General features: G+C 38.9%; 1 protein-coding gene across 1 annotated transcript in view; it reads left to right on the top strand.

Moving 5' to 3' along the window:
- NELL1 (neural EGFL like 1) overlaps positions 1-23,629 on the top strand; it is a 278,173-nt gene that overhangs the window by 162,127 nt on the left and 92,417 nt on the right. Inside the window, 1 exon segment of the mRNA XM_085223918.1 lies at positions 9,665-9,787. Within this exon segment, the coding sequence (XP_085080044.1) occupies positions 9,665-9,787 (123 nt within the window).

The following is a 23,629-nucleotide window of genomic DNA, read 5'->3' as shown; positions in this document are numbered from 1 at the left end:
TGACATTCATAGAAAAGATATCAGAATTACTGCAGGTAGTTAAAACTGTCAGATAAAGCCTCAGCTGCAGTCAAGCAGAATCATGCGAACATTTGGGAAAGAACGTATTGAGTACCTACTGAAAAATAGGAGTATCCAATTGTACAGGTCCAGGATATTTTGATGTCTTGAGTCCTGTGTGCATTAGAGGGTTCTTCTTATTTCTGTCTGTATATATAAACCAACAGTGGACCTGGTAGGTTTCATAGGAGTAGGGCTCATCAGTAAGGTGAATGTCTTAGCAATGAATAGTGAAGTTTCTATATTCTGGAATAGAATATAAACCTTCATATTTACCTCTGCTTTCAGCTTCTTGCTGAGGGGAAGCAAGGAAGGCTTGGTGTTTTGCTGCAGAAATGATAGGTTTGAATACTTCACCAGCTGAATGCTGGAATCATTCAAACGGGTGTTACAAGTGTCATTAATTCTCAAGTTTGCACACTGGTCTCTTTAGAATATGGTAGTGTTAGTCTGTTTTCCACTACAACTATTCCTATCACGTTACGTGCATGAATAAGGTTACAGTAGTTTTCTTTCTCATCTTTGAATATGTGACTACAAGATTTCATTGTGGAGAAAGTATCTTAACTATACCAAATAATAACCAAAGTTGTTGAGGAACAGGAAACTGTCAGACAAATATCATTGATTCTCTCTGAATACCAGTTTGGGAACACAAATCTTACTATATTTTTACACCAGTTTCTAGATGGTTCTAGGCAGGCTGGCTTAACAGACTAAATCAGCATAAAACAATAACAATGTTAAAAATAAAAAGACAATAAACAGTGCATAAGCATAGATTAGATTAGTATTGTATTTAGTAAGCTTGATTTTTTTGGATAGCAAAATGTGACCAAAATCTCATTCTGTGCCAGGGAAAAAAAGGGAAGAATTTTAATTTATTACTTTAATGTAAACATTCAAGAGGTGTTATTCAGACAGCAAATATGTGAACGTTCAAAATTTTATATTCAAATTAAATCTCACTATTTCTTCCTAATTACTCAGGAGTAGCATATGTCTACTCTTTTAGAATGCAGTCTAAATAATTTGGCATTAAACACCAGAAGCTGTTCATTGTGCCTTAAATCACAATAGCATTTTAGTTTCCTATTAAAAGAACTGCAAAGCAGATATTTCTGCAGTTACTTTGTATATTTAACTGCTCGTAAGGATTAAATTGCAGTGTATCCTTATGTTAAGGAAATGAGACTTTTCTGTTCGTAGAAAGGCTTAGTTTGGGTGGGACTTTGAAGATACCTAGTTCGAACCCTTCTGCCATGTCAGGGTGGTCAGCCATTAGATGAGGCTGACTGGGATCCCATCCAACCTAGTCTTGAACGCCTCCAGGGATGAGGCATCCACAGCCTCTCTGGGCAACCTATTGCAGCATCTCTCCACTGTCTGAGTAAACAATTTCTTCCTAAGATCTAACCTAAAATCTTTTTTTTAAAGACATCCACCTCTTGTCCTATCACTGTCATACTGTGTAAAAAGTCAGTCCCTTTCCTGCTTGTAAGCTCCTTTCAAGTACTGGAGGGCTGGAATGAGATCTCTCCACAGCCAAGCTAAACAAGCCCAACTCCCTCAACCTTTCTTCGTAGGAGAGATGTTCCAGCCCTCTGATCATCTTTGCAGCCCTACTCTGGACCTTTTCCAACAGCTTCACATCCTTCCTTTCCCAGGGATCTCATCTAACAGTTCCTTAAACGGCCTGAAGCTCACTCTCCTGAAGGTCAGGTCCTTACTCTGCTCCTTGCCAGGCCCACGTTCCTTGAGACTGTCAACTTGACCAGGGCATGGTCGCTGCAGCCCAGGCTGCATTCAATCTTAACCTCTTTTACAATCTCTTTCATGTTAGTGAGCACCAGGTCCAGCAACACTTCATCTTTGGTGGGTCTGTCCAATACCTGAATCAGAAAGTAGTTTTCTCAATGGACTCCAGGAGTCTCCTGGACTGCTTGCAGCTCTCGGTGTTGTTTTCCCAGCAGATATCTGGTGGTTGAAATCCCTTAAGCACGTTGAGATCCTGATGGTGTTATGCCTCTTGCAGCTGAAGCAAGAATGTCTCAACTACAGGCTCACCTGCATCAGGTGATCTGCAGTAGACTCCAACCACCAGATGCCCTTTATGGGTCCAGTCCCTGATTTTAACCTAGAAATTCATGAATGTTTCTCAGAGGCAGCTCTTTGCAGTCTGTCCACTTCTTAATGTAGAGGGTAACTCCAGGTCAGAATTCTTTTGCCCATATGATCTAGGTGATGAAATCAGCAGCCACCAGGCCAGGCACTGAGTAATCCGCCCCATGGTCAATAAAGCCAAAATTCCTGAAAGGGCACCAGCCTCTCAGCCATGGATTTATCAGATGGGTTTTCTTGCTCCTCTCAGCGTCCCTCGCTACCAATAAAGGGACAGAAGAAAACTCCGTCTGTACTTCTGCTCCATCAACAACCATCCCAATGATCTGAAGTCCCTTTTGATACCTCTCAGGGCTTCTCTCAGCAACTTTATGGCTGCTCACAAGTAGGTGAAAACACAGATTTGTTTAGGATTGTCTGTGTTCAGTATTGTCTTTTACCAGCTTACCGTCCACAAGGTAATTTCTTGTACATAGCCTGTTTGATGTATGCATCTCATTCCTAATTGCCTTTATTTTCTGGGAGAGAGTCTTCCCAGGTGTACAGAGTAAAGTTTCTTTTTATCCAGCCTATTTCAAAGCTATCCTTTTTGTTTCATCAGAATTTCCTGTGAGCTGAAATCCCGATGCTGCTAAGTCCACAGTATTTCTTAAATTCTATTTTTTATCTCTCATTTTTAACACCTTAATAATTAAATAGACATTTGAATCTTCATGTCGTGCAGCAGAGCTTTGTTTGTTCTTTTAGAAGTATTCAGAGAGGTGGCATTATCTTTTCACAGTTTTAAAAGACCATTGGCTTAAGTGTAGCCAGACAGCTAATCAATTTTACATGAGAGCATGTATTCTATGCAAGTGGTCTCTGTATATAAAAAAAAAATGGCAGAATTTGATGTCCTTGCTATTCTTGAAGTGAGTTGTCTCTCTATTATATGTCTCTTGGTGTATAGCAATGGTTACTGCGTTTGTGCTCACATAACCCAGAAGCAGTTGTTCTCTCAATTTAGAGGTCAACATAGATTTCCTTTCAATGTTGTGAAAGTAAGAATAAATAGAAATAGTCAGAATCTTTTCACAATGTTTTCCAAAGATGAATGCTTTCTATTAAGTGTGAAGTCTTTGGGTAACTAATGGAAGGAAATCCTTACAATAGGAAAATTGTTCCCATCTTCTGAACCAATTTAAATTGAGGCCTTTTCATGTAATGAGAATTGAAAGCAGCTCTGGTGAAGGACCATTCTATGGGATGTATCTCCAGTAATTGCATTCCAGTGCCTGTCCTTCTTAGAAGAACATTCTTATCTAATAAAAAAAAAAAAAAAAAAAAAAAAAAAAAAAAATAGAAAGGTCAACACACTTGTGAAAAAATAAATCCTAAATCAAATATCTTTTTTAGAATAGGCTTTTGAACACTGTAAGGGGAAGCTGATGTTACAATTACCTGTGACTCTTATCTGAAAGGTGCTCAGCTTGGCTGTGTTTCAAACGTGGTTCTAATTTTCTGTTAAAGACTTGGACAAATAGTATAACAACTCAGCTACTTGATTTTTTTTCCCAAGTACATAGAGAGAAAAAAGAGGAAGCTGACTGAAAGTCTACCTTTAGAGCCCATACAAACCTGGTAAGCCTACTGGTGGTGTCTCTTTCAGCAAGGGAAGGAAAGCAGAAGAATCCTAAGAATTATAAAGTGCTCTGAAGAATGCATATTTAAAAAATATACACACAAAATGCTAGCTTCCTCTTGTGTAATTATAAAAATAATATATTACAAATATCTTTCCAGTAAAAAAAAAAGTGGATGATATTTATAATATTCCAAACTTCAGGAGTATGGCAGTAATCCATTTTTTACTACTGACAGTTCTGATGCTGGTTGTCATAGCTGCCTAGAACCTTTCACAGGCGCTGCATTTCACATGCACACAAATGGAAAAAAATTGTATTTACTTGTAGCTCTTTATTTAGAAATTAACACACATCTGTATTTACAAATGCATGCTGAATCTTATTTTTGCTCTGTATGTGCTCTGAATTATTTTTGTGTGTTTTTTCACTCTACGTACAATTTTGCAGTGTGGTTTGGATGGCTTTCTGCAGAATACAGTACTTTAGGCAGCCCAAATCTTTGTGTAGTACTCTGCTTCCCTAGCATGCTCCCTATTGCATTCTTCTACTTCTCTGCAGCCCAGAAGAGAGAGCAGTTTTTGAACTAATGCTGAAGAGAATAGAGATGCATTTCCTCAGTAAGATCAGGCTGGAGAACTGTGTATGCAGAATATTTTGCAGGAAAACAGGTACCTGAAGGTTGACTTCTTTGGTGTTTGAATATACTTATTTATACTTCATACTGAAGAGACTGCCTGTCAGTGGGGTTGCATATTAATGGTGCAGCTGCTGGAACGTGTGCTTATTTGAGGTATGCAAAACACAGGCTGCTGCAACCTGTAGGTGCTTTACCTTTCTTAGCCTCAATACATACCCGTGTTTTGAAGAAAGTTGAAGATGTGTTAAGTGAGTGGCTTCCCAGCTGAAATGCATCAGGATGGATCATTCTGCCTTGGCTGAAGGTGTAGCTAATGCAGCTATTAGAAGAGCCGTGATCTTTTATAGCAAATACTTTGTGGACGGATGCAGAGTTTGGTTGTATTTTCAATCTCCCTCTCACTCAGGAATTAGTTACCTGTTGCCTTTTGCATGCTTGCACAATAAACATTGGTTGCAGATGTTGGAGTGGTGTTGCTGCTTGCTTCAGCAGAGTCAGTCTGTCTTGTCCACATGCCCGAGTGCAGGGGGATGCAGGGTGGTACCAACTCTCTCTGTGGCAGTTGGGTAATTGTGTTTATTTTAGCTGTTTCCTATGTAACAGGAGACAGTTTGTTTTCTCATTGCACTCCACCTAGTTTCTTTGGGATTTCAGGAGAAAGGAGGTATTGGTTGTGCCCTAGTGTCAGTATGCAAACAGACTAGTCTGTTTTTAATATAAGGTGTTTTCTGCTATTTGTAGGATGCATTGCTATGTCCTAAAATAAGATATGTAACTGCTTGAAACTACTTCCTGGGGAAATAACTTTTTTTTTTTTAACGTGATTGTTACCTTTGTAATGCCTTGTAGTATTGAAACGAATTCTGTCAGACTGCTCTCAGATATTCTGTTCATCAAGATAAGTTTATTTTATTAGGTTGCCTGTGAGCAAAGCAAAGATAACTACAGTACTTATCTTTAACCACTGTATGTGCTATCATGCAGCGCAACCTGTCTATAAGCATCAGTGTCCCCAGATTCATAGTGGACTTCAGCTCAAACAGAAGCAATTTCAGGTTGCCTGAGGCAAGTAGATAACCAGGGTTAACTTTCTAATGGTGTTTTTTTTTGTCAAATATACATTTTCTGTAGATTGTTTTAAAGATATTCTTCAAAACAAGCATTGCTTAACATACGCATGGTGTACAGTTGGAATAGTAGCGTGGTTAGGATGGTACTTTACAGGTGTTATAGTTGGAAAGCTTATTGTGGTGCAAAAGAAACAATCAAGGAAGAAATACCTGTATTTATAATACCTCCAAAAAGGAGGGATCTCCAGAAAGAGATTCCTCCTCAGTGGTAGTCAGCCCTTAAATAGGGCCTAGGAGAGAGTGGAGTCTTCTGGTCATACAGGTGAATTGCCTTCTCCTGTGCTCCCAGGGCTGACCTAGTCCTTGCCTCAGGTGATCAATCAGTGGTTCAGGCTGAGGCTCAACAGTTCCCATACACGTGGAGTGTATTCACACTTGATACCTGTCTTGATTGGTCACAGAACAAAGACAACAGATTTATTGTGAAAAAAGATTAATTTCTTACCAATGCTCTTTCAAGTGCTTTTGGAGACAAACGGCCATCCTCAGATAAAGTCTGAGGAAGGAACGAGCTTTTTAGTCATTGCTTCTTAAATTGGTGTGCTTAAAGTAGGAATTCTTGAAGATGTTGGAAAAGTCTGTGATAGCTTTGGGAAATTCAGCCAAGTCTTTACCAGAAGAAAAATGCCAGGCTTAAATATGTAGCTTGTGTAACTGTGGTTGTAGGTAGGTGGGCTAGGAAGCAAAATATGATCTGAAGCTTGAGATACAATGCATTCTTTCATACCTTCTTTCTATTTGTAGGAAAGAAATACTAAGCGGAAGGTAAACTAGCAGTTGGTATTTGATCTCTTTTTTTTTTTTTTTTAACTGTAGAATATTGATACCCTTTAATTTTCTGTAATATCTTTAGCTTCTGAGGACTTCAGAAGAATGATAAATACTAAGATAGAGAATCTTGAACAATTCTCATTTTAGAGAGAAACTGAGTCGCAAAAAAACAAACGATCCTCCAGCTTTATCACAAAGCTCTGATGGCAATAACCAAACACTTGAGTAACAGAAATTGTAACATAGAAGAAAATTTGCAGAGATTTTGTAGATAAATTGTCAGTGAGCAAGGAATGATGTTATAACTGTAACTGTTCTTCTGAAATGGTACCTGTTTCTTGAGATGAATATTAATAATCCAGTGGAAAGTGGTTTTTCTTTTGTTTTCTGGGAACTGCCTCCTCCAATAGCTTCCTTCTCAGTGAGGCTCCCAGCTCTGGCTTTGATCACAAATCCCCTTTTGTGCTATGTAGTAGTAACAAAAGTTGCATGGAGATGGATAAATTCAGCCAGACTTTATGATGCTGCCATTCCTGAGCTGTTGTTCCATGGCAGCATGTTTACATATATACATATCTATGCATACATATGTATATATATATAAAAAATTAAAAATGAGATAGATATTTTTCTTTGCTTACTTTCAGCTGAAAGTGAAGTTGTTAAAATAAGACGTGGCCTCAAGATTTTTTCCCAGCTCTCTCCTTTGTTGTTATGGAATGATACAGTTTGTGACTCTTTGCATTTGTTTTCCAGTGTCCTTTCCTTCCAGCCTATCTATTTAGGTGGTTTTAACCATAACATTAAACCCATAACATTAATTCTTGATCATTACTTGAATGGGAGGCTTTGGAAAGTGATGTGTGAAAGTGTTGTTCTTTGCAAATTACTTGTAATCTCTTTTGAGTTTAAACAAAACATGAGCCGACTTTCAACCCACACTTCCCACTGTGGATACCAAGAAGGTGAGGGAGAATGAAACAAAAAATAACTCACTACTGACAGACTCCTAAGGACTTGTCCCATTTGGAATAAAAGATTTTTGTAAGTTGACAGAAAATCAAAGCTTTCTCATTCTTATTAACACTGTAGCATCATGATCTATAGACATCTTTACACCAGAGAAAATTCATTTGAAGTTCCCATAATTGCAACCAAACTGCTGCTAAGAAATCTTGGGATTCCTCATGCAGAGGAGATTGTCTTTATTTCTTATCCTAAGGGCAGATTCCCAGGGTCCACTTTTCAAACTTAGTTGCTGACTCTTTAAGGTTTTGTCTGCTTAGGAAAACTGACCTCTGTTTAGTCAGTTCTAAATAATATTGCCAAGATCTCTACATCTGCAGGAGAGGTAAATAGAATGGTTTATATTGTCATAGTCCTAGGAAAGCATAGCAGAGCATAACCTCTTTTGTGTTCTGGGAAAACACAAAAGTTACTACTGGGAAATCTGATGTTCGTATTTGAAGTGCTGAAACGGTAATCAACTAATTCTGGCAATTATTTCAGTAGGAATTGTCTGTGTACATGAACCTGTGACAAAGGCCCTCTCATTGTAGTTTGAATACAACACAATACACCTGCAGACTAGTAACGATAATGATTAAAAGTTGTAAGAGGAGGGAGAAAGCCTGGAGAAAGGTTTTCTTTTTAAAAGAAAGAATCATTCAGTTTCACTTGCCTGTGAAGCACTCCCTTGAAGGGTAGCTTGATGATCTTTGCATCTGATGCAGCCATTTGAGCACCATGAGACCACAGCAGGAAGAAGGGATGAGGGAGAGAACAAGCAGCCCATGAGGAAGCCTAATGTTCTGAGTATCTAAGGCATCTGAAAATTGGAAAGGAGCTGAAGTCAATTACTAAGCTGAGCTGGGGATCAACATAAACTAACAAGTATAAATGTAGACCTGAAGTTATCAGCAAAAGCCAGACACACGTGAATGTGTGCATATGAGAGCTTCTTACTAAAAGCAAAGAGAGCAAAAGATGTCTTGCTTTGATGCTCATTAGAGGAAAATGATGGCAATCCATACCATTTAGTTGTCAAATGGATTAGAAAAAGAGAAAACAGGATAAATGTTCTGCAAACAGCTATTAAAGCTATTCCAGAAATATTGGTTTGAAGGGTTCCTTGGAATCTAGCACTCAAATTTCTTGTGTCTTGTTATCTTGAAATTGGCTATCATCCTGTACAAATGTGAAGGCAAGAAAGGGGCAAACTTGAGCCTGCTGAAGCCTGTGGTCCTGTTGTCAATGGAGAGGTTCTTCTGAGGGGTTACTTCAGAGTATCTAACAATGAATAATTTTATAGGCACCACTTCTCTGTACTTTATAGAAGACTGAATTGAGCCTGTAGTCCTCTGAACACTCCTTGTTTACTGGTATTACTTTGATTCCAGAAAGCCTCTGGAACCTGACTATGCCTCTTAGTATGAGGGTGATGGTCTGGTTACTGCATTTGCATGAGTGAAGACTACCAAGAAGGATGCCAAGCTCTTGAGTTTTGTTTAAGTCTAATATTTGAAATCCTTTGTATGGCTCTCAGAAATATTTCTTGCATTTTCTTGATTCCATTGAACAAAATGGTAAGTCCACCAGCACAGAACAGTAAAACATTTGGGTTTTTCTTTCTGTAATCTAACTGCGTGAGGGAAACCGCAGGTAATTGGAGGATGAAGTGAGAAACTTCAGGGTCAGCACTTCTAATTGATGCTTTACTAGAATAAAACACATCAGGAGAGAAAAATGCAGGAGCTGCAGTGAATTAGGGCCAGTGACAGCAGTTAGAATTGCTGGATGAAAGCAAAATGTGGAAGTTTCTTTGGGATCCAGTGGTAGGAATGGTTCTCTAAAAAAATAAAATGTTATTACACTTTGTTAAATAAAGATCCTACTCAGCATATATTAGAGCAAGTGGCTGTGAAAACTGAACTGTTTTTTTGCTGTTGTTTTTAAGAGTATTGATAGGATCCCCTCTCTTGAGTTCACTTGTCTTATATTTATGCTTATTTGTGTTGGTGATAGACAATAACATAAGGGTTAGTCTTCATAACAGATATTATTCTGTGATAGCCTTCTACACAGGTTTTTGTCTTAGCAATACTTTTCATCCTCACTGATTCTTTTTTCTTGTTTTTGAACTTAAACAATCACCATGCAGATGTTGCTGAATCTTGTAATTAAAGCAGACCCGTCATTGACTCCCAAACCAAACCCCTAATAATCAGTTGCTGTGGAACCCTTGTCATACCACTTGGATTTAAGATCTACATCTTCAAGCTGAAAAGCTCACTATCTCTTGTTCTTTTTTTCCTTTGTAGAGCATGATGAGTGTGGCAGTGGGCAGCACAACTGTGATGAGAATGCAATCTGTACCAACACTGTCAGGGGACATAGCTGCACTTGCAAACCTGGATATGTGGGGAATGGGACCATCTGTCGAGGTAAGTCTGTTACTCTAGAAGCATCGTAAAAGTGGCATACTCTATTAATATTTTCTGACAGTCACCCACATTCTGTTAACTTGTGATGATGGCTGGATTCTGTCAATAATTCACTGTGAGATTTATCATATGGCAACTGGAATGCACACAGAGATGATGGGAATTGACTTGTGCATAACTTTTCAGCAAGGAGTTATTTCTGGAAGGCTAGGAGAAAAGGACTTTTACTGTCATTGTATACTGTCATTTGAGTTAGGTATCTTTCTGCATTTAAATGATATTAGCTGTTTATTAATGTGTACTATCACATTTAGTCTTTAAAATTTAATTAGATGCCTTTTAAATTAGGATAATTATCTCATTCTAATATCATATTGCTGCACTTTGCTCTCACATCAGAGTAGGGCTTTTTTTTTTTTTTTGTTCTTTACGTTTGAACACTTATTTTGAAGCTTTCTCTCTTATGTAAGCAAGAAATATCTGGAGTTGGCTATGCTTTCTATGAAGTAGGTCAGCTTTTTAGGAAGGTTTTTTATTTCTGTGGTGGACAAGCAATGATGTATTTAAAGGCAGGGGTGTGCCTCTGTTAACCAGTTGGCTTAGTGAGGGCTCTGTCATGAAGGTCCCTACTCAGTTCTAGCTCTTCTGTATTTATGAATTGTCTTGTTGCATAAAAAGCTGTTTTTGCCTTGCCTGGGGTTGCATAATTTCTGACTTTCTAAACTGAATTGCAGTAACTAAAAACTGACTTAATTTTTGAAATGACAGCTGTTGAAATTGAGAAAATAGTCTGTTATGGACTTCTGAGGAATTCTTTAGAGAAGTAGGACTGGTATCATTCTTGCTACAAACTAAAGTTCTTCACTAAGGTTGGCCTGTCGACCACTGAATTAGCATATGCCATCTGATTGCTTTTAGACTTGACTTTGTTTTGAGATTGTTCATCTGCACAAGGGTAGTGCTATATTCAAAACCGTAAAATGGTTTGCAGTGTTTAAAGAAGCATTACAAAATGAATTTGCAGTGTTTAAAGAAACATTACAAAAATGGTGGCCAAGGCAAACCTTCTGTTCGTATTGAAGTTCAGGAGGTGACACTGGGAGATGCTTTACTAGATTACAGTGAATGTAAATTATGGCATAGACAAAGAGTTTCAGGGAAGTCTCTGTGAATAGCCTGGCTGTGTTTCACTGTTTTTAATTTTTTTTATTTTTTATTTTTTATTTATTTTTTTTTTCTGATGCTAATACAATGTAAATCCTTAATGGTATTTCTTTGAAGTAGGAATGCTTGGATTAGCTCACAAACCATCTTTTCACACTGATGATCTTTGGGAACCTGATGCTGGGTTAAATGTGCCAAAAACTCACTCTCGTTGCATATTTATTAGTCCAGTAACATTGAAGTAACTAAATATTCTAGTAATGAGATTACACTTGAGAAATGCAAAGATGTTTTCATTCTCAAAATTTCTTGAAGGCTGAGTTGTGGTTAGATATATGTATTTAAAATGCCTTGAATTGCACAGGTGAACTACTTAGAGTTACCTGTTTGAGATAAATGTACATGGAAATAGAGAAAACAGAGTAATTCTTATATTTTGACTAGGAAGCTTGAACTGAGGGGAAAACTGGAGATGGTAGGAAAGCATCTTGCACTCTCACAATTACTATATTCACTAGGGCTGAGAATTATCTGTTGCTACATGGAGTAGTCATTACTGCAAGGCAGATGATACTAGAATGTTGCAGTGTGTAAGCAAATAGTGCAGCATGCCACGTCAAGAAGTGGTCTGAGTTTCTCAGCCTGTGGTTCTGTGGTCACTTGAGGTTTTTACAATTTGGGAGCTAAATTGAAAGGCATTCACATTTTACACATTAATGGTGACATATAATCTGGCTTAAAAAAAAAAAAAAAGGCAGAAAAAGCAGGATAATTATCAGTTACCAGGCACACTGTTTGGGTTACAAAGTTCTGTGCTGGGCACAGGAAAAAAGTTGTGCACTTGTCAGGACAACTATACATAGCTTAGGCTGTCTTCTAGCAATTCTGGAGCTTTATCTTCAGGCAGCGTAAATTGGAAAAAAAGTATATGTAAGCCAAGGTAATAAGTTTGATATAATACCATCTGAAGCTGACAAACGTTCTCCTTGAGTCACCTATAAGTGTTTTATATTTACGTGTTGTAGATGTTTACATGCACAAAACATTTGTCTCAACTCCTACTGAAGTAACGTCTCTCCAGTTCTGTAAGAAATCTTATTAATATTGTCCGTAAGTAGAAAAATAACTTCATGATCAGAGTACAGGACTGACTTCTGTCTGATTGTACAATATATTTCAACTTTATCTTCGCAATGTTATAAATTCAGAGTAACGTTGCTTTTTTACTTTAGTGACGAATGCTGTGATTGCATCTTTGTAAGAAAACAAATACCAGTAGTTCTGTTTTAGAAACTATATGAGCATTTAAATGAAATTACATAGTGAAATACTGGTCAATGCAGTGAAATTATTTTGGTAGGCAAGTTTGTGATATCTGCACTTTCTGGAAAGTATGGAGAAATAAAAAGGACAGAAGTAATCTGGATATTAATATGGTTGTTGTTTAGAAATAAAAACAAAAAGATGTGGAGAGTGAAGCAGATATTTTTCAAAAAAAATAATTGGATAACCAGGATGCCAGCTTTCTCAAGTAGAAAAATAAATTTCATGTGTAAGAATTTTTTTTGCTTTTATGTGAATGTGGTAGACTAGACTATCTAATTAAGGTCTGGATTATGTGAAAGTAGGTGTGGAAGCTATCATGAAGAAAAGTCATGGAAAAGGGCACGGTCCAAGACCAAATGCTCTTTTTCACTAAAATAGATACAATTATAGTTTAAATGACATAAAAATGAAAAAAGAAGTAGAGGTGAATGTAAGAAAATCTTCATAAATACATAGATACCAAAACAGAGGCAGTGAGACTGTATATAAGAGTAGGGACAAACAGAACTTATTTATTTCCTATGGATGTAGATATTTTCTCTATTTTCCTGTAAGAAATGGGCTTTAGTACCTCAGAAAAATACTGAAATTTTGGGGATAGGTCAGAAAAAGAGTGAGGCTGAGTTGAGATGAAATGACAAGAGACTATGATGCTGTACCATCACTGTTAGCAAATTTGACAGAGCACTGGACCCAGAATAAGAAAGGATTTATATCTTATTACTTTTACAAAAAATGAAAAGTAAAATAAGAAAGTCTCTTCTAGAAGAAGCTATGACATTAAAAGCAGAGAATAGTGGTAAAACCATTTGAATGGAGTATTTGTCAAAGCGGAAGCTGAAACTGTGGTCCTACAGGTTAGTAGATAAGTTTATACATTGTACTGCTGTCTAAAGTCATGGAATGAGGCAAAGATATACTGAAACATCATCAGATTTCCCAAAATAATTGATGATATTTTACAGACATCAAACCCCAAATAAATAAACACTGCAGATTCTGCTGGAGTTGTAGATCAGTCTTTGCAGCTTGAGCAAAATACAAGTCACCATCAATGTTGTGTTATAATTGGATGTTTTCTTGTTTCATGCAAAGAATCCTAGAAGTAGTATATGATCCTTGTCCTAGAGTTTGTTTTGAAAGTTACCTTCTGCCATAGAACTGTAGCAGTGGCCCTTTTTAGAATAATCAGGTGGTAAAACAGGAGGCAAGATGTGTTGACTATTCCTTTTTTTTTGTGTATCACTTGTGCAGAACAACCAAAAGTCTAACACTTAACCAAGCATGAATATTTTTCATTTTATTTCTGTTTTCCTTGTATAGTCTGCCTAACAGGTTTATGTGGTGCACTATTAATATCTCATTTGGTGGTTTCTACTGAGACGTAGATTTATAACAATGATTAAATGAGGTGGATTTAGTTACAATCATAAACATTAATGCAAGTGTGTGCAATATGACTAATACCTGTCACATCAGGTACTGTAACATAAAAATCAAAACAATGTTTATTCTAATTAGTTTCCATGTTGTAGAATCGTTTATTTCTGAGAGTATGAAATAGGATTTTTTTTTCTTTTCCTGCAGCGTTTCTCAGAAAACTCTCAGGGGATTGCAACTCGGTGTATGGTGGAGTCTTAAAGAAGGCAGCTGTAATTTTAAAGTGAGATAGTCTCTGTTTTTCTGGTTAAATCTTAAAGTCCAGATTAGTGTCTTAATTGTACTGCCATTCTTCATATATATTTACCTTGAAAATTGTGTTTTGTAGTGTGGTTGTTACTTGAGGACTTACTGGTCACCTTATGAACATCTTACTGGGACTCTGGTATGGAAAAATGTCCAGATTTGGAATGAATGCTGTTTTCTTTTCTAAGGCAATGGGAATAATGATACGGAGTCTTTATTCATAATACATTCAAAACGTTTACTGATGACTAGAGTAGATCACAGGCTTGAAAATTAATTTTGTCAGATGTGGATTTGAAAGCTTTTATGGAGTGTTGGAATGTGTTAGGAATTATGTGAAGTTGAGCACAGTAGTGGAATGGAATGAAAAAATCATTCCCCTCAGCCTCTGATTTTTGTGGTTGTAAGGCTTTGAGTGGTTAATATAGCTTATAATTTCTTTAATTGCTGTTTTGTTGTAAAACATGCAAGTTGTGTGAAAGAATATAGTAATTTGGACTTGTTTGGAGATTTTGATCTCCGTTCTTCACCATATTGAGCTTTACATAGTGGTTCTTACCTAGCACCTAGTAAATAAATCACTGCAAAAGCAAATAGATGCATTCACATATGAATTTTGGTGTTACCTGGTATGTGCAAGGTACCATAGGAAGTATAAGACCCTGAATTGTCAAACTTGTGGTTGAAACATTCTAGACAGAACTGATTTAATGGTTTTAAAAGAAGACACAAAAAGATGCACAATGAGATCAGAATTCTTGTAGATTATTCATTCTAAAATGCCATGCTAATGGCTGGACTCAGAGTCAAAACAATGATTCAAGCTACTACATTTCTTGTAGTCATAAATTCACTTTTATCAAAGTGAAAAAAAATTGAATTTTCAGCGTAAGAATCTTTATGGCTTTGTTCATGATGAGGCAGTTACCAAAGTGTTATATTTCTTCTGGTTGCTCTGTTGGTGAATTAGTTTTGAAGTTATATGAACATGGTGCTTTAGCCACGTTCTGTTTGTTACTTCAGTTCTAATGTTGTTGCTTTGCCTTTGGAATGTCAGGATTTAAAACAATATTGATGAAATTAAGATGATTAAGACTAATTTTCTCTTGTCCTTAAAACATCGTCATCTAGATTTTGTCATGTGAAATTTTGAAATTCAGATGTAATTATATTCATCTGAAGAGCTAAACTATAGGTATTTACCATTACACAGTCCAATGTTGCAGCCTTTGCCTTTCCAAGGGCAAAATATTTCCTGCTGATGAGATCCTGTTCTGTATGGGAGACTGTTCAAGATGATTTAGAATGCACATCGGTTATGGAAATAGACCATTTAAAAACCATGATTGATGTGTCCTGTCAGAGTTCAGATCCTGATCTCTCTGCTGTCACAGATTGTCTCGCTGCTCTAGATTTACAGCCCATGTAAAAAGAGTGTAACACTGATTTATGTTTGCTGACTAAGTGGTCCAGTCCAGAGCAGCTATAGTTATCTGTATAAATGCCTTAGTAATATGCAAGTGAAATAAGGTTTATTTGCTTGCACGTGTACATCTAAAGGCCTCAGCAGACCTATGCTTGAGTATTTGTGAGTGTTTCTAGGTTTATGTTATAAAAAGGAGATTCTCTTCTGGACTCACTTGCTTCTTGTCTCCAATTGCTTTGGTTAATGTTGATTCACTCTAGGATCAACGTCCTGTACAATACGTGCAAAATAATTGAAGTTAATTACAGAAGTTAATGGTAATATTCCCTGCGAATTCCTGGGCACTAAACTGGTTTGTATAGGAACGTTGTTTTGCAAGATGCTCTCGTTGGATCCTTTTCACATCCTCATTTTGTCCTCTGCCTTTTAAATTGTTCCAGGAGTGTATTTGTGTTAAATAATATTAAGACAGTTTTTGATGCTACCAGGTTGACAGTTTCTCTCTCAATTTTTTAATTTTTTTTAAGTCCAAAATGAACTTTGGATGTGGGATATGGGTTTCTATTCATGTTGGCGGATGTGGCAGCTCGCTTCTCTCTGCAGCTCCATTCTCCTAGTGTTTTCCAGCTGTACTTTCCTTCTGTGTCTTTGTCCTCTACTGCCTTCTGCCTTACTCTGGCTGCTGCACTGCTGTGAAATGTGGTAAATGCTGGAAGAACATTTGATGGCTGTGATAAATGTTTGCAAACTGAGATGATTTGGCCAAATTGGGTTGGATTTTCACAGTTGTGTGGAGCTACAAGAATGCTTGTAGAGTTTCAGAGAAGCAGCAAAAGATGTATCCCTCAAATCTCTGCATCAGAATGAGAGCCAGGGGCAAGAGGGAATTGCAACCCTCCTCACCTACCTACTAGTTTTGGAGACTGCATTTTATTTCTTGAGTACTGGGAATGGCAAAACTGTGTAGGCTGTTTGATGGTATAATTTGCATATTTCAACCCCGAAAGATTCTCCAGTTTGCAGCTTTTTCACAGTGGTGCTGGTGTTTTAGCCTCTGCAACCTGCTGACAGGTTGAGGCACCCCTGTGTGTGTGTGTAGAGTTCTTATCTGAAGTGTGCAACAATAAAAATAATAAATGCTGCTCTGCTAAGTGAGCATATGCTAAGTACAAGACTAATGGCAAACTTTAACAGTCTACTGTGGATGTTACCTGGAAGAAATGTTGCAGTGAAAAAGAATCTTTTCCAGAACCTATTGAAAAAAAAACACACGAAAGGTGCTTTGAAGATTGCATCATCAAAATGAGTTATTGAGTGAATTCGGTACATGAAATACAAGAAGAATGTGAATTAAAATGGCTTAAAAATATTAGGTGCAGAGGGAATTAGAAGTTAAAGTAAACCGAGAAGAAGTGGAAATTGAAGGGGTCTCACTTTTCAACATGATATAAAATTCAGTCATCCAAGAGTGGAAATGAGCAATTCATATATCACAGAAATGAGGAAGGTTTTTTTTTTTTAAAGTTATTCCTGAAGGGGCAGAGCTGTGTGACTTATGTTATTATTGTGCTAATAAATACTCGAGCATTCTGGCGTGTCACCTTGATGGTACTTGCGGTTTTCTCTCTATTTTCAGATGTGCATCTAAAAATGGGAATTGTCAGGCCGATTTTTTGAAGCTAAACTTCAAAATGGACTGTTTGTTTGATGGCTACATGATACACAGGCATACCAAGTAGGACTTGAAATTTTAAGATGATGTAAACTTCACAAATCTACCTTTGTGCACATCCATCTTATCCATCCTTCCTTCTCCATAGCCTGTTAATTATGTTTTAGTCTCAAGACTATAAAGTGTATATGCCTCACATAGGTTACGGGATGCCTTTCCTGCCACTGATGAACAGATGAGATGGCTGTTCTCAGCCATTACATGTAGTATTAATATATATCCACCCATTCCCTTCAGCATGTAATTTCAGTCTCTGATGGCTTTGCAAATGAGCTGCTGTGAGCAGAAAGCCCTAAGATGGAATAAAATGGCAGTTGGGTGTGGAGCTACAAGGATACTTGAGGAGTTTAAATAGGCAGTATCCATTCCCTTGCATTAATTATAATGGTTTATGGATGCTCATTAATACGCCACTTTTATTACTACAACACATGGTTGTACTGCTTTCCTGACACCTATTATTTCCTCCCTCTGAACAGAACAAAGGAAACAATAGTCGTCTGACATTGCCATGACATACGTTATTTCCAAGAAAAGATTGAAGTAATCAAATCAGTCCTGCGTGCGCAGAGCTCTTTTCCCTTAGCCTTGGGAGAGAGGCAAGTGAGAAAATTCTTAATGTGGTAATTTTAGACCTGACTGGGCAAGGTATGTGCCTAACTAAAAGTAAGTGATTGACTCCACTGAGACTACTTGCATCAGTAGGCACTTAGGTTTTTGGTTTCACGCTGAATATGCTTTGCTGTGTTTGAATCACAGAGGCTCGGATAAACACAGACAATAAGCATTCATCTTTTGCCGTGGGTACCAAGGGGAGGTTGAATTTTTTGTGTCTGGAGACAGGATAGCTGAGCAGCTGAACCTGCCTACTGCTGGTCCTTGAACCCTGAGCAAGGCAGTGAGCTGGTAGGTCAACTTAGTACTAGCAGTGCTTCAAGATTCTTCAGATTATGTTGTAAAAATAATCAATACATTTCTGTAGGAAGCAAGCAGGCAGCATAAAGTTATAAGATACCAAGACTTAGAGATTACTTTTCAGTGACATCCCGGAGAAGTTGTTGGAGCCAAAATAAAATTGGGTGGGAATCTGTAATTGGTTGCTAATGGCTATTGGTCAAGTGGTTTTGGAGTGTTCCATTATTTATTCTTTTACTCATATAAAAGCAGTGAAATTTAGAAATAGTTCAGGTGGTAAGGTCTGACCTGCTGAATATATGCATTCATTGCATTAAATGTTTATCAGGTAAAAGAAGAAGAGGCAAAAAAACGTCTGTGCACACAGCATAGGTAGGACACAGGCAGTAGATAACTTATGAATGCATTCTTGTGCAGGGAGCTGTGCATCCTTGCATAACCTGGGCTGGGCTTGGACAGGAGGCTCTTGTTGGAAGTCAGTGCTTTCTGTGGGACTTTTTGTCTCTTGGGCATGAAGACAGCAGGGCTGGGAGTAGCTCACAGACTGAGGCAGCTTGATTTCTGCTTGTAGCTGGTAGCATCTAGTTCCGTGCCAAAGGCTTACTTCTTGTCTCAAGGTTTTTTGTGCAAAGTACAGGTGCCTGGTGTCTCTAACAGGTAGACTGGTGAAAAGGACTGAGGAAAAGTGCTGAATGGTGTTTTTAAACCACGTTGTTGTGGTTCAACTTTAGCAGGCAGCTCATCACCACATGGCCGCTCTCTCACTCCCCCTGTGTGGGATGATGTAGAGAATTGGAAAGGTATAAGTTTTGAGAACTTGTGGATCGAAATAAAGCAGAAGCTAAGCAAGGAGTTAATTTGCTGCTTCCCATCAGCAGGCAGATGTTCAGCCACTCCCTGGAGAGCAGAGCTCATCATGCCCAATGGTTTCTTGGGCAGACAAATGCCATCACTCTCTCTATTCCTCCTTTCCTTCTCCTTTCCCCCAGTTTTATTTCTGAATGTGACACCACATGGTATGGGACATCACTTGGCCAATCTGGGCCAGCTGTCCTTGCCAGCTCCTTGTGTACCCCCTAGCTCCTTGCTGGCAGGGAAACACAAGAAGCAGAAAAATCTTTGGCTCTGTGCAAGCACTGCTCTGCGATGACTGAAACATTGGTGTGTTATCACCACTATTTTCATCAGAAATCCAAAGCACAGCATCATACAAGTCTCTGTGAGGAAAATGAACTCTCTGCCAGGCAAAACCATGGCAGTGTTCTACTGGAATTTTGACCACATTGCATTTGAATGCTTTCAAAGATCTTTTCCAGTTTGTTTTTTATGTATTGTTATTCCTGTTCTGTTTGTCTGAATGTCTACTCAGTAAGAAACCGGATGAGGTTCAACAAAAGCAAGTGTAGGGTCTTACACCTAGGGAGGAGTAATTGCATGCACCGATACAGGCTGAGGGATGAGCTGCTGGAGAGGAGCTCTGCAGAGAGGGAACTCGGCGTCCTGGTGGACGACAGGTTGGCCATGAGCCAGCAGTGTGCCCTCGTGGCCAAAAAGGCCAATGGCATTCTGGGGTGCATTAAGAAGAGCGTGTCCAGCAGGTCGAGGGAAGTGATCCTCCCCCTCTACTCTGCCCTGGTAAGGCCTCATCTGGAGTACTGTGTCCAGTTCTGGGCTCCCCAGTACAAAAAAGACAGGGATCTCTTGGAAAGAGTCCAGCGGAGGGCCACAAAGATGGTGAAGGGCCTGGAGCATCTCCCCTATGAAGAAAGGCTAAGTGAACTGGGTCTGTTTAGCCTTGAGAAAAGAAGACTGAGAGGGGACCTGATCCAGGTTTATAAATATCTGAGGTGTGGCGGCCATAGCGGTGAGGCCAGTCTCTTTTCAGTGGTACGTGGAGACAGGACGAGGGGAAACGGACATAAGCTGCAGCACAGGAAGTTTCGCACGAATGTGCGTAAGAACTTCTTCACGGTGAGGGTGACGGAGCACTGGAACAGGCTGCCCAGGGAGGTTGTGGAGTCTCCTTCTCTGGAGATATTCAAGTCTCGCCTGGACGCCTACCTGTGCGACCTGGTGTAGGGAACCTGCTTTGGCAGGGGGGTTGGTCTCGATGATCTCTAGAGGTCCCTTCCAACCCCTACAATTCTGTGATTCTGTGATTCTATGATACTGGGGGGACTACACGTAGGAATACAGTAAATTACACCAAGTACATGAAATCTACTGCATGACAACTAGTTTAATTAACTGATACTGATAAAAGTAGATGTTAGGAATTTGCAAGCAGTGTCTCTTTCTGCTGAGTGCTTAAAACTGAAGATCGCACATTAAACAGAAGCATGATATACGTCTGGAAGTATAATTTCAGGTATTTTTATGATGTGTTTATGAGCCCCGAACTGTGTTTTTGTATAGGCTTCAAAATCTTTTATGTTGCTGTATTCCAGCAGTCACTGAAAAAATATGCTGGCCTCCAATTTAAATAAGCTGTGCTGTAGAAGTCAGCTGAGCACAAAGTTAGTAAACCTGGCATATATTGTATTTGCCCCTGAAAATAGTTAGCTAATTGTTATTTAAACCTTTATGTTCTTTTCGACACTGCAACCCTGATAAACTCTGTAAGCTATGTCTCCTGGGTCACACTGGACAGGTTCAGTCTGGCTCCCATCTGTTCTAGGCAGGCATCCTTGACACGTGCTAATGAGGTTATGTGTAAGAGGACAGGCAATCTGTTCTTGCCATGGAAATTATGCGTGGTAGTTGATATTTTGAACTGTTACCTGAGCTTAAGCTGTTACTGTTGTCTAGGTGTTCTGAGAAGAAACATCCTAATGAAGAAACATCTTCATTAGGAATTTGTTCATACCATTTATGGTGTGTCTCAGTGGTGGACAACAGCAGAAACTGGAACACAAGACTAATGCAAGGAAGAACTTCTTTCCTCTCAGAGTGATGGAGCACTGGAACAGGCTGTGCAGTGGAGGTTGTGGAGTCTCCTTCTACGGAGATACTCAAGACCCATCTGGATGCCTACTTGTGCAACCAGCTGTAGGGTACCTGCTTTAGCAGAGGGGTTGGACTCAATTATCTCTTGAGGTCCCTTCCAACCCCCACAACTCAGTGATTTAAAGAGTTAATGCACTTTGCTGACTCTTGTTTATTTCCAACACCCTGCAATGCTGAAATTCTCCATTGGACTGATTGCCCTTCTGTCACAGGTTGTGTTTGTGTATCTCATATTGGTGACTTAAACATACTGCAAAAGAACATTTATTTCCATGTAGCTCAGCCACGTGTGCACTCCTCTCATCCCCAGACTGCACTACGAGGATGAGAATACTTCTAATTTAAGGGAAATTATTTTAACCCTGCAGCTGGTAACACACCAATTTATAAAACGTGCAGTAGATAGGGGGTGCAGAAGTTTGTATCTATGCAGGCAGCTACTCACATTTTTGTGGACAGAGACATTTGTTCACGAGGACTGTTGAGCACACGTTCAGATGCTTTAATGCAGCCTTTTCAGCATGTGCAGTGATAGATGGCTGCCGATGTAGAAAAAGCAGGAAAGCAAGTAAGTTTTCTGGCAGTAAGTGGAAGCTTTGATGCAATTATATTGCAGATCTGCTTGCAGTTAGACCAAGAGCATCTCCACAGTGGGAAATGGAGTATGGCCCTGTGTTGTTGCCAGCTCCAGCTGTGCTGTGATGGCCAGAGCAGGCAAAGGCTCTGCGTGCAGAGAGCTGAGGGCTTGCTGAGCCCTGTGCACAGTAGGCACTGTTCAGCTCCAGGGATGGTCTCTGAGCACAGCATGGCTGCTGCTCCCTGCCTAAGTGCCATATCTTGCTGCTTGCTCACTGGCACCTCAGCTTTTTCTGTGTTGCTGTGCAAGGTGCATTCTTCCTTTGTACTTTGTCACCTGGAATCATACTAACATTTTCTGTCAGGATACCACTATTATTTTTATGTAACATAGATGCTAATCTAATAAGATTTTCCATTCAACCCAGCCTATCTGCTTTGTCATGAAAGTCACCAGTTAGATAACCAACCTTATTCAGTAATGTTAGGTATTTCTCATTAAACTATAATAATTTGAAAAGTCTTCCTGTAACTCAGGTGAGACTTTCTTATGTATGATAATTATATTGGTGATAGATGATATTAAAATATTTTTTCCTGGCAGCTTACTTGCATTTCACTAGTAATGTCAACTAGCATGAACATGATGTCATGATCAATGTCAACAACATGAAATTTCTTTTTATTGCATTACTTCAAGTGTGCAGGGAAGTTACTGTTGGGTATAAAACAGCATGGCCTTGTAAAACAACGTAGATCGCTAAAGTTAAGCTTTGTGTTGGCTCAAACATCTTTTTTTTTCTTTTTTTTTTTTTTGGCTTGGAAAATAAAAAAAAAAAGTGGATACTTGAGAGGTTCAAATCTGAATCCTCAGCAATGAGAGATCATTTGTGTTAGTATCAGCTGTGCATTCAAATGATGCTGAAGGAGGCGTTTCTGCAATGTAACTGCAGTATTCTTGGGATGTTGAATTGTGGCTGGGCTGCCAAAATATGGCTTGATTGGAAATTTGTTTCTTCAAAAGTGTTTGTTAGAAGCCAGGGTTGTTGTTGCTAAATGAATTGTAGGAAATTCAAATGCGTTTTGGTGCAAAGCAGTAGTATTTTGTTGAGTTGGCCAATTACTTTAAAAGGAACGAGAATTGTATAATTCACAGATCAAAAGTTGACTGTAGCTACTTTTGAGGTGATGCTGCTTTCATTGCATAATTAAATACATACTGCGATCAGTTCTTAAGATGCGGAGCAGTTGCATGCGATTTTGACAACAATTACTTAGACTTTGGGGTGAGGTAAAATAATAATGATTTAGTAATATTTTTTGTTTTGTCTGGAGCATTTGCAATGCTGTATTATATACCGATAAGACAGAATTTCTCTGTTAAGAGCAATTTTCTGAAGCTGCCATCAGCTTTGTGTGCGGTTCCCTGTAGTTGTGGTGGTCGGATGAGGGCTTGCTGAATGCTGGCTGTGAGTGGGCTGCCTTTGCCTTCAAGTCAGCCTTTCTTGTGTGGTTCCTTCACTTACAGATCGGGTAGGCTGTGCGTTTCTGTGGCACGCTGCTGACCTGTTCGAGGAGAGCCCTGTGTGCTTTCATCCAATGTGATCAATACTGACTTGACAAATGCACAGAGGGGGGCAGAGGGGAAGTCAAGTGAGTTCAGTAGCTGTGCAAAACATGCAGAAGCCTCATCCATGTTCTGTTCAGCACACGTGCTCATCGAGTCAGTCAGATCAGTCAGGTCAAACCTGCCTCCTCTCCTCTTCAGGAGTCTTAACTTCACCCTGTTGTTCACTGCCTCTGTACGCAGAGCAAATTGAGACTATATTTTGTAAACGTTATTGTCAGTGTCTTAGAACACAAGTTAATAAGGGCAGGGAAACATGTCTATTATACTGTCTGCCACTGCCTGCAGCCACATGGACTGGCAAGAAACAAGACAAGAATCCAAGAAACAACATATGCAATTGCCTGTATCCCTTCTCGTCTCATCTTTTCCTTTCTGATCTTA

Source organism: Meleagris gallopavo, chromosome 5 (assembly GCF_905368555.1).
Source record: "Meleagris gallopavo chromosome 5, MGAL_WU_HG_1.1, whole genome shotgun sequence".
NCBI lineage: Eukaryota > Metazoa > Chordata > Aves > Galliformes > Phasianidae > Meleagris > Meleagris gallopavo.
This window is presented reverse-complemented; position numbering and strand designations above follow the sequence as displayed.